The sequence below is a fragment of the Haliotis rufescens genome, unplaced genomic scaffold (assembly GCF_023055435.1).
Source record: "Haliotis rufescens isolate VD_foot unplaced genomic scaffold, xgHalRufe1.0.p SCAF_9, whole genome shotgun sequence".
Classification (NCBI taxonomy): Eukaryota; Metazoa; Mollusca; class Gastropoda; order Lepetellida; family Haliotidae; genus Haliotis; species Haliotis rufescens.
This window is the reverse complement of record NW_025964383.1, coordinates 39572319-39584737: the sequence shown is the minus strand read 5'-3', so window position 1 is coordinate 39584737 and position 12419 is coordinate 39572319. Positions and strand designations below refer to the sequence as shown.

Genomic DNA, 12419 nt, shown 5'->3' with positions numbered 1-12419 from the left:
AGATTGCTTTGTGCAAGTGGGCCCAGGTCGAATTTCGGGGTGGCCAGATTGTCATTCTAAATGTGTATAATGTTTGGGAGTTATTTCAAATTTACTGGCACGTAAGTATAACTTTAAAATAGATAAAATCATGTTATATAATCAAGTTTATTGGATTAAAAATTTGTTAAGAATTTTTTTTAAATAGTTTTACAACCTGTCACCCCTACCAGAGACCATATTGCAAAACGGTTTCTACCCCTCCAATGGGAGTTGATTTCCAAGAAAATAATTTTATTTAGTCTTATCAGTGTAAATATGAAACAGGTTGCGAAGAAATGAGATATATATACATCTATTGGGGGTTATTTCATCAATTATTTGGAAAAATAACCATGTACTTTGTAACCTTTATTTGGAACTAGTCAAGAATATGCGTAACTGATTTTGAACTTGAATAATATTTTTATGTTTTTCACAACCTTTGACCCCTTTTGGCACGTTCTAATATAGCTGGCTTATCTGCCCATGTGTAACTACCCATTCCAAGAGAGCACCGTTTTCAAAGCGCTCTTATCGTCATGGTAGCATAATGTGTTTTGAACTTGGAGGTAGTCCAATTGTAAATTAGATACCACTTATTTCAATTTGAAACGGAGCGCTTTCTGACTGCCAGTGAAAGTGTCCCATTTCAGCGAACATTCTGTCAAAAATTGGATCAGATTAACCATTCCCAGTTCCACAAAATGTATATTTTTGGTTATACTTCAAGTGTCGAATTTACGTACCCCCTGCTTAATGACAAATGTGTCAGACTGATGTGAACCAATCTGAAGGATAGTTCCGTGCTGTATTTGCATTGCATCACTTTTATGTAGAGACAGATTCTTTTCACAATCTGTTCTCATGAATCTATTTTAAGCTGAAAGTTTCGCTGAGAATGCCCTTTTCTTAAACATCCAATATGACCCGTGAAGATTCCGGGGTAGAATAGGTCTTCAGCAACGCTTGCTTGCCATAAAAATTGCACTGGTAACTGCATGCATGTGTAGGTGATAGTAGAAAGACTCACTGTGTTGGTCTGGTATTTCTGGCCGCACTCTGTCCTGTCTTGAACCTACTGCTATTTCGGAGTGGAGTGTGCTGGAAAAGAAATACAGGATTAATTTTAAAATAATTCAGAAACAGGAATTCCCAATTTGCCATAAACCTTCAATTTGTTATCTTTTCAAGGTTAAGGTAAACATGTTGACATAACCGTATTTCCAATTCCTGCCATCTTGTATTTAAGACCATTCCACGGAGTGATCCTCGCTGTATTACCATCATAAAACCATGTTAAAGAATGTGTGTTGCAATCACATGTCCACAAAGCAGTGTTGTTCTACAACTACTGTATGCCTATGTTAAAGAATGGGGTTAAGATCATCTTTACACTAAGACTGCTTTGTGAGTCAGGGCATGGCTCTTGTCATGACTTGAAATTAGAGGTAGTGTAGTAAGAAGCAAAATGCCTTTAAATATATGGTAAGGTACCTAAAAGAATTAGTGAATTTTGGCAACATTTTTCTACTTTGCACATGATGCATTTCTGGTGACTATAAAATAAGACATAACCTTATTCCTGTCATTTTGAATTTATTCCATAGGTTTATGTACAAAACTTGACAAAATGTCCAGTCAGTGATATTTCCCTGTAATATAGTCGGCGTTAGAATCTGATAGTACTGATTATTTTACACGCGCTTCTGATGGTAAACAATGAAGGACAGACAACCTCACACAATTGCCCATGACAACGGGTTCAGCCGCTTTTAGCAATATTCCAGCAATATCACGGCGGGGGACACCAGAAATGAGCTTCACACATTGTACCCATGTCGGAAAACGAACCCGGGTCTTCGGCGTGACGAGCGAACGCTTCAACTACTAGGCTACCCGACCGCCCCCAGAATCGTATCAAAACAAAATTACGAAATGACAAAATACACAACATACACCGATGCAGTTCCACTGCAATTAATCTAAATAAAAAACACATATGTTACGAAGCTACACGGCATGATCAACAATGGCCGCTGTATCGAAATGACGTTTGTTAATAAACCTGGACTAACTCGATCCGGGCGCAATTTCCCCCTTTATAAGTTGACCAACATAAATTTTCTGAGTACCCCATGAATATAGATCTAGTTTTTGAGTTTACAAACGCCAACTGATTTCCTCTATCAGCGATCTCGACCCATAATACTGATGTCGACCCGTAATACTGATGTCGACCCATAATACTGATGTGAAGGGCAAGCCAGAAGTGATGCAGGTCTCAGACGTTTACCACTTCGGTGAAACCCACGAGCACGGGTATGGTGCTGACAAAACCTACAAACATAATCGGGGAGAGACGAAATCATATGTCTTGGTGAGGGGTTGTAGCGACGTTAAGATCTGTATCAATTATTGTCTTATTCAGAGTGATATTTTCACTGTTCGTGACAGAATCCGTCTTTTTGTTCAAACCCAGACATGCACACTGTACATTACCGTGAAAATTACCCTCTCAAATACGCACAAAACATAAGTTAGCGTGTTATGGGAAAAGTTCAAACGAAAACCGTGGCATGGGCTAAGCCGTTAGGTCTGTATTCTAAATATCTGTTATCAGCCATACGTACCACGTGGTAATAACATAAAAATATTTTTTCTTTTCTTCCGAAACTGGGGGTACGGGTGGCCCAGTCGTCTAAAGCGCCGCGATTCGCTGTGCAGAGCCGCGTCCCTTGGGCTCGCCAGAAACCTAGAAACCCAGATTGTGGGTTCGAATCCCGGTTCGCCCCGATTATGTTTCTAGGTTTGTCAGCACCATACCCGTGCTCGTGGATTTCACCGAAGTGGTAAACGTCTGAGACCTGTATCACTTCGGGCTTTCCTCCCACATTAAGCTGACACGCCGTGATATAACTGTAATACTGTTAAAAGCGGCGTTAAACCCAACTCACTCACTCTTTCGAAACTCTCCGCTGCGAATAAACGCAAATTAGATTACTTAATTCATAGGGTAATACGCCTTTACCCATCGTCACATACAGAAAACTACGGACGTCCATTTTTTGTTCGTTTATTTGTTTTTAACGCCGCACACCGCAATATTCCAGCCTGACCACCCGATCCCGTTAGTCGCCCCTTACGTTAATCATAGCTGCCTCTTAAGGCAAACATAGGTTGCTGCAGATCGACCTATTCTCTACTCGTTTTTTCACGGACTCTGTCCATGTATAATGCAGTATCCGACACGCAAATAATGAACATCTTCCTTCACACAAAAGTCAAACGAGCCTTGCTACCAAGCACCCGATTCCCAGAGGCCCATGTTGAAAATTAATATCTATTGCTAAGATATTACACAAAAGAAGAATGCCTTGAGAACAAAACCTGAACTGCTCTATCGATTTTCCTTACAAATTGATCAGCGATGTGATATGTAAGTGTTTAGAAATAAATAGCAATAAGCAATAGCAGCCATGCTGGTGACCATGGATGCGTCTGTGAAAAAATCACTATTCATTACTGAATTCGCAAACAGCTTTTGGTGTCGTTTTGACACGCCGAGAGTTGAAAAACAAATACAAGTATATGCGACTGGCGTCAAAGTCATAACCAGATAATTGTGATTATTAATTGTAACTAATAAAGATACGTCGTTTTGGATGGGTCGGAAAAAGAACGGAGCTTAACGTGCTCGATTGAAAGTAAAGTTTGTGTGGTGCCAAGTATAAAACACAAGGGGAGATAATTACAACAAATGACGTTATGTGGCGCTGCTCACGTTGCCATGACGCCGTGTATTGTCACGCCGCCATATTGTGGTTACTGACAGCTGTCATTTTACTCGTCGGCATATTTTCGTTTTCTCATCACATTCTAACAATTCAACGATCATGAGACCTTTGCATCTTTCCGGTAAGACAGTGGGAACCTGTTTAAAGTATTGAGTTTTTGTTTCTGGAAATGTATGAAGATGTAAACGTTCACAATACAGAGGCCTACACAACGACCAAAAATCAAATCACATTCTTCACAAATTTACATTGGGCATTTACATTGATGCAGGTTTGACCCCACTGAACGTGGAGATTCCGGATTAGAATTGGTCCCTAGCAAACTGTGCTGGTTGTAAGAGGCCCGGTGGCTTGTTTCATTCCCCTTATAGCCTGGTGTGGATCGTTCTTCATAATATCAATCACTGGATTGTCTCGCCCGTATTTGATTATTTATCAAAGGCGCAGTAAAATAGTTAAACAACGCACAAACAAGATCACGAAAGAAAACACGCCGAGGCCCGAAATAATAGATCCAGCACAATGACTTTAGCAATGCATATAGAATCGGCCTTGGTTGTTTTCGGCCGTAAATTTAGTCAAAATCATGGGATGTAGTCGTTTTGTCTCTTTTATTTTATCACAACATGGGGATCGAAAAGCAGGGCTGCCATCTTCACAATCAGATAACTGGATGGGACATATAAATAATATACTAAAGAGATAGTGTAAACTTTGCAGCGCGCCAAGTACAAAATGCAAGGGGAGATAATAACAGCAAATGTCGCTATGTGGCGCTGCCCATGTTGCCATGACTCCTTCGTTATTGTCACGATGCCATTATGGTAACTGGCAGCTGTCATTTTACTCGTGGACATATTTTCGTTTTCTCACCACATTCAAACAGTTTTACGATCACGAGACCTTTGCATCTTTCCGGTAAACAATGCGGGGCAAGTAAAGAATTGAGTGTTTCTGCCGTGTTTCTGTATAGCTATGAGCTTGCAACTTGTCATATATCAGACAGCCAAAGACGTATTCTATTTTTTCTCTTTTCTGTTTCAATTTTATAAACATCATAAGCGAAATGAGTATGTAAAATCAATTATGCCTCATTTTACGTTTACAGATGAATGTAATTTAGGTCAAATCGGTAAAATATGAAACATCATTACCCTCAAAAGAAAGTGGCTTATACATACTTTTGTATTACACAATGTACACGTTTTGCAACGTTTATACATAAAAATCATATGGACTACATAGACTTGCTTTATGTCAACATGTTCCCAATTTACTTGTTTAAATTGTTTAAATTTTAGCCGGGGAGATATGTCTTAAAACGTAAGAAATTAAGTTGTATTCCTACATCTAAACTGTTCTTGAAGATAGTGACAGGTAAACTATATTCTACCCGATAGGGTCAGGTAAAGTTCCCTATTAACGCACTGGAGGAAGTAAAATGGATTCCGACAAATGCTTCAGAGCCTGCTTTATAGCCTGTATCTTATCTACAGCTGGAACAATTATGTTTAACGTGAAAGTGTACACAGCTAGAAATATCATCCCGTTGTTCCAGTTGGTTGGGATCCCGGCCTTGTTGTAATAGAACATTGTTCGAGTGCTAGCGATTCTCCAGGGTTCCACAGTAAATGCATGTGTAACACGGGACTCGGAAAATTAGTTTGGGGCAATGGATCTATTATTGATTCACATAATATGTTTATTCCGAAGAGCTTTACTTTGGCAAATATATTATGTTAGTCGTTTTGCTTTCGTTGTTGTTACAGTACGTTATCCGCACATTGTAGAAATAGATATGGTTGGTTGGTTAGTTTGTTGTTTTACGCCGCACTCAGCAATATTCCAGCTATATGGCGGCGGTCTGTAAATAATCGAGTCTGGACCAGACAACCTAGTGATCAATATCATGAGCATCGATCCACGCAATTGGGATCGATGACATGTTTCAACCAAGTCAACGAGCCTGACCACCCGATCCCGTTAGTCGCCTTTTACGACAAGCATAGTCACCTTTTACGGCAAGCATGGGTTGCTGAAGACCTATTCTACCCCGGAATCTTCACGGGTCAGAAATAGATATTGAGTATAGATCTATATGGAGTATATTTTCCCATAGTGTAAAGATTTAACGACTATATTAGCCACTCCTTTCACTGATAGCTTCATAGGGATGGGTATTTTATTTTCCATATGTGTGTGTGTGTTCTCAGAATACATGTTGGTCCAAGGTCGATTGAAGCTTTACTTAAATCGCTTGGTGTGTGTGTGTGTGTGTGTGTGTGTGTGTGTGTGTGTGTGTGTGTTAAAATTAACATTAAAATTATATCAAGAAGTAGAAAGTATGGTCAGTCAAACCGAATTTAGCATGCCTAAAAATATATTTTTTTGAAGATATTCAGGTCTGACAGATTGTAAGGGTCGGCCAGTGAAAGTTTGGCCTGATACAATTGTCACTCGTATTATTTGAAATTATGCCCGTGCTTCACGACAAAAGGCCTTCTTTTAATTGTATATTAAGCATTTTCTTCTGCAGTCAATATAATCATCCTGCATTTCTACAGATTCTCGTCGGAGGTCCGGTGGGCGATTGTCTGGATCGATTCAGTCTGCCAAGGATGTGGCCAAGGTAATCACTAAGTATATTATCACTGCGGCCAGATAAATAGATGACTGTACCTTCGGATATTTCTTCCAGCATTCGTCTCTAACTGTCAATGAATGTAATTTTCAGACGATGTTTTCATGATTGTAACAAGATGAGATGTGGAAATTGCAGACTGTAATACCCATTGAAACATATTCATTTTTAAAACAATATTGTGTGTTAGTAACACAGATGGGTTTGTAGTGGAAACAGTAGATGACTAATACTAGGGCTGGGTGGGTACTGAGTAGGACCCGGGTACCCACAGGACTAACCGGACCCGTTGTTAGTCACCCATTCCTTCTGACCTTTATAGGTTTGAATAAAGATAAAAATTCAGTCAACTTCAGTGTATGCATGACCAGATCGTTTTGTACGTGTATCTAAATACATTTTACCAGACCTACGGTCAAACAATTCCCAATCGGACATTTTACACCCAAGTCTTGAGACATAGCGGGTATCCGGGTAGGGTCGGGAAATAGCGTGGTGGGGACTCGGGTAGTAAATTTGGACTCGTCCCAGCCCTAACTAATACCCATTGAAACATTAATTTTAAAACGATTGTGTATAAGTAACACGGATTGGTTTGTAGAGGAAATAGTAGACTGTAATACTCATTAAAATATTCATTTTAAAACAATTATTGTATGCACAAAAACACAGATTGGTTTGCAGTGGAATCCGTTATGGAATGCCACCTGTAGGGTTTCAGATCAGGTCATTTTTAGGACATTGACTGATTGTCATGGAAAATATCCTATAGATATGTTTCAAATTTATAAAAGATTGTCCTATCAACAGTTGATAAAATCACGGAAAATGCTCATCGCCTCCAGCAAAATCCCTGCACCTGGCTTTTGTCATGCTATGTATACTGAAAACGTTAAGGGGCGTTTGGTTAGCCTAGTGGTTAAACCGGGTTCGATTCCCAACAAAAATACTTCGCTGTTAGATAACTAGACTTGCTAAGTGATGCATAAAACCCTACCCAATAAAAATTCCTCTTTTATAAACAAAGTTAGACAATATTCACATGAACTGATGCATTCTGAATGTGTAATTCCTTTTATCTCTCCTCCATCTTTAGATTCCTTGTGTGATCGAGATGCCAGAACAAACAGTCATTGTTGCTGGGGTGAGATCTTTAATCAATCCATAAACATTTGACTTTCCGACACAAGTTTCAAGCTCTTCCCCCAAACCAAAACTTCAATTGTAATGTTTGTATTAAATACATATAATCCTAGAATCAGGTCCGAAAAAGGTCTTCGTTGTGTATAAAACATGAAACAGAATAACAGCGGTAGAAATAGTTAAGGTATCATAAGGACCAGTAGAAATTTTCCATTTTTAAGGGGTTTTGCTATATGTTATCATTATAAGGACTAGTTGACTAAAATGTTTCTATCGCTGAATAACATTAACCCGTAGAATATGAGTTGTGGACCTACGGTATAAAACATCTTATCACAAACCACAATAAGACTTTGACTGTTATGTATAATCAAACACTACTCTCTCTCTCTCCGTGATGCAGTCTCCCGTGACTCTGCCCAAGGTTGTGGGCAAGAAGACCCGACGGGGCAAGAAAGGGGGACGGAGACACAGAAAAAAGGTGGGTGGAACTGGCGGAATATTTTTCAAGATTGGACTTGAGTTGCATATTTGCGTTTAACGATGTCACTGATTTCTTGTCGTTGCCTATAGTTTCTGTGTTATTGTTGACTTATTTTAATTTATTTTTTACATTTATATACTCGGATTTACGCAAATTGTGGACACCGATTTTTTCGTATAAACCTTATAATCTCAAAATGTAGACCCGATGAATGTTATAACGTATGTCTTGGCCTAGTCACTGCTACGTGTAGCCTGTTAACGATGTTCCTTCCGCTACAGATGCAGGAGAAGCTGTTCCTGGAGACGCTGGTGCATGAGCGAGTCCGGGACATCAGGCTAGGCGTGGAAGGTAACGTCGACATTGTCACATGGACTACACTGTCTGTCCAAATTGAAGCCACTGTCTTCTCTAATACCTCCACGATCTGTTCATCTTTATTTCATTATCTATCGCCTTGATTTCCGTCTCATCTACTTATGTTGTGTTTGTTTATTTTCTTCTGTTTTGTATCACTTCCTTTACCCCTCTCCTTAGCCTTGCACGTGGCCTCTTTGAGTGACGTCAGTGAGGGGGCGGGGCCTCATCTGACCAACACGTCCGTCCACACAAGGTAATACAGACTGGCACATGGCCATGTCTCATAATGCTGTGGTTCTCTAATTCTGTTATTCTCTTGACAATGATCCTTTGGCCTTGGTCTCTTCAATGCTAAAGTCACTTGTGACGTCTCCTTGACAACTTTTGATCTTGTGTTTTCCCATTATGTCATTGAATGTTGCTTCAAGAATTCCAGAAGCGTCATCGTCATGGCAACAAACAACATCTTTACCCTGAAAGGTGTCTTCGTTGTCCTATACCAAACACATAACCTATGTTATCTGACTAGATTGATCTAGATTCACCCGACTGTAGATTTACATGCTAGATTATTGATGAAACAGTTTGTCCGGGTCGGACGCTGTTGTTTCGGACAACCCAACCTTGGCGATTACTGAGGTAGCTTTAATATATCCAAAGGGATATTACTTCGTATGTGACTCGGGGGGCACGGGTGGCCTAGTCGTCTTAGGCGCCGCAATTCGCTGTGCAGAGTTGCGTCCCATGGGCACGCCAGAAACCTATGCTTGTGGGTTTGAATCCCGGTTCGCCCCAATTATGTTTCTAGCTTTGTCACCGTCATACCCGTGCTGGTTGGTTTCACCGAAGGGGTAAACGTCTGAGACCTGCATCACTTCGGGCTTTCCTCCCACATTCAGCTGACACGCCGCGATATAACTGGAATACTGTTAAAAGCGGCGTTAAACCCAACTCACTCACTCACACTCATATGTGACTCGGGGGTTAATCCAGTATTTGTTAATCCGAACGGTGTCACTTGTAAAGAAACTGTCCGGAGTTACAACGCGTCACCGTACATGATTCTTGATCAATTAGATTCATATTTATATTCACGTATTACAATATTTTTTTAGGCTTCCCTTTTCGCAGAAAACAACATTGTATTTCTTGTAGTAATGTGTGTTATGACAAAATTTCCAGCTCCCTTCTATTAAATCGTCGGTCAGTGATGTAACTGACTGCAACCGAGCACGATTATATCAATCAAATTAGTACGCAGACATAAACACTGGTATTGTCAAGGTGATAGTCAACTGGAACTACAACAACCTCGACAGGGTTGTTAACGTAGGTCGGCCGATACGTTCTATTCAAACACGACGAAATGGACGATCACTTATGTAAACACACCCATTAAACATCTCCTTGGATAACAAGGTCAGGCCAACACAGCCGTATTGTCAAACGCGCGTTCTCCTTTAAATAGGCAATAGTAGAGACATTTTCCTGACCAATAAATCTTACGTAGGATCATTTGAATTTGTTTAGCTACCTCTGAGAACATATCGGTATGTGGTTTCTGACTGCATTATAGATTCAACACTGCCCTTTCTTGTCATACAACTGGAATATGCTGAGTGCGGCGTTATACAACAAACAAAACAAAACGAGGCACATTGTTGATTTTGTGTTGAACACATGGGACAAGCCTACAGAATAATGCCCAGAAAAAAACATGCTAGACTCGCCGTAGGTCTGTTTACTGTCGGTTGATCCCGTATCGCTAACCATACATGAAGTTCAGCACGCTTGAACACACATCGTTTTTGTTTTGTTTGTTTTTGTTTAACGCCGCTCTCAGCAATATTCCAGCTCTGTGACGGCGGTCTGTAAATAATCGAGTCTGGACCAGACAATCCAGTGATTGATATCATGAGCATCGACCCGCGCAAATGGGATGCGATGACATGCATCAACCAAGCCAGCGAGCCTGATCACCCGATCCCGATAGTCGCCTTTGACAGCAAACATGGGTTGCTAAAGAGTATTCTAACCCGGATCTTCACGGGTACTTGAACACATAGAGCTAGGCTTTTAATGCACGGAACAACATTGAAGGCCTCTGTATCTTTTCCCGCTATAAATTACTTGCTGACAATTGTATACAGTGAAAACCAACCACCCAAGACGGGACACTTGTAAGAATCCGGACGAACGAACCATTGTTGCGGTGTAATGTCCTTTGGATATATGTAACTATTCCAAAGAATAGTCGTCAGGGAAGCAGGCTTACCATACTGACAGTGTCCGGTCTGACAAGGTTTATCTGTACAGGTCCAGGAATGTTTTACTGACACATGTATCCATGTTTGTACGTCTCTTGTTTCAGCCAACCTGGTCACGCTGAACAGACTCCTCAATGTGAATACACACAGCACCAGGTTGGTCACAGTTACATCATTCCTTCAGAGTATCCACATGCTTCTAGTCTCTGACCAGATATCACTAACCCCGTTCAGTAGACAGACGTCATAATGTAATGTCACAGTCACATCATACCTTTAGTCTGTGTAAATCCACTTTCTTCTAGAGTCTATGACCACATATCTTTAACCCCGTTCTGTTCACAGACAGCATAATGTAATGTCAGAGTTAGATCATTCCTTCAGTTTATCAACTTTCTTCTAGAGTCTATGACCACATATCTTTAACCCCGTTCTGTTCACAGACAGCATAATGTAATGTCAGAGTTAGATCATTCCTTCAGTTTATCCACTTTCTTCTAGAGTCTATGACCACATATCTTTAACCCCGTTCTGTTCACAGACAGCACAATGTAATGTCAGTTAGATCATTCCTTCAGTTTATCCACTTTCTTCTAGAGTCTATGACCACATATCTTTAACCCCGTTCTGTTCACAGACAGCACAATGTAATGTCAGAGTTAGATCATTCCTTCAGTTTATCCACTTTCTTCTAGAGTCTATGACCACATATCTTTAACCCCGTTCTGTTCACAGACAGCACAATGTAATGTCAGAGTTAGATCATTCCTTCAGTTTATCCACTTTCTTCTAGAGTCTATGACCACATATCTTTAACCCCGTTCTGTTCACAGACAGCACAATGTAATGTCAGAGTTAGATCATTCCTTCAGTTTATCCACTTGCTTCTCGAGTCTAGAGAATGAAATGTTTGATTTGATGAACGCTTTATCTAACTTAGGGACCCAGCATTTAATATCCTTAGTGGGCTTGGATATTGTCATCTTCCCGAGGCAAGGGAGTTAACTGACTATGAAAGTCAGGTTTCAACCCTTGCCGAACAATGTTGGAATTTCTGGGCTAGACCGTAGCGCCACCAGTGACTATTACGAGTTATGTCCCTTCTATGTCCCTCCTATTGACAAATCAGATTCCACCTCTTCTTTTACTTGCAATTAATTGGCGGTGCCCAGTCAAAACCATCTGATCGATCGTCAAGAATAAAACGAGCCTTACCTCGCGAAGTGCATTAGATAACTTGAGTACCTTGATTAAAAACATGAAAAGATTTGCAAATGTCGACGCCCAGTTCCCGGTACACATGCTTTGTAAATCCTTCAGTCGACAGTAATCTGCACGTTGAAATCCTTGTTGTTTACGAACCGGATTTCTAGTTCGTTACGCGATTTTGATTGGACTTGTTCGGCAAGGGTGGAAACTGGACTTTTATAGTCAGTAACTCCCTTGCTTCGGGAAGATGGGGTACTGTTGGAAAAAGAATATATTTGCGGTCTGTCATGTCATAGCCAACAATTGTTTTTTTAACAAGCCGCCATTGTTTTACAGGTAGCTCTGCCCTATGGATACAGCCCAACCTACATCAGCGAAAATGGATGTCACCAAACTGGTTGCGGATATGCCAGTGACAGCCATGCATATGCTCTGAATGGATACGGCATTGACAACTATGGATATGCTCAGAATGGATACGGATATGGAAATGGCAGCTA

General features: G+C 40.5%; 2 protein-coding genes across 2 annotated transcripts in view; one reads left to right on the top strand and one right to left on the bottom strand.

Annotated features, from left to right (window-relative positions):
* Window positions 1-12419, bottom strand: part of LOC124139572 (inositol 1,4,5-trisphosphate receptor type 3-like) — a 186154-nt gene that overhangs the window by 138775 nt on the left and 34960 nt on the right. The window contains exon 2 of the mRNA XM_048390658.1: window positions 1052-1122. Within this exon, the coding sequence (XP_048246615.1) occupies window positions 1052-1122 (71 nt within the window). The remainder of the gene's footprint in view (window positions 1-1051; window positions 1123-12419) is intronic.
* LOC124139574 lies at window positions 3822-12391 on the top strand. The gene is made up of 7 exons (XM_048390659.1): window positions 3822-3936; window positions 6380-6444; window positions 7553-7600; window positions 8003-8080; window positions 8365-8434; window positions 10815-10866; window positions 12256-12391. The coding sequence occupies exons 1-7, from the start codon at window positions 3915-3917 to the stop codon at window positions 12257-12259; spliced, it is 339 nt and encodes a 112-aa protein (XP_048246616.1). The 5' UTR covers window positions 3822-3914; the 3' UTR covers window positions 12260-12391.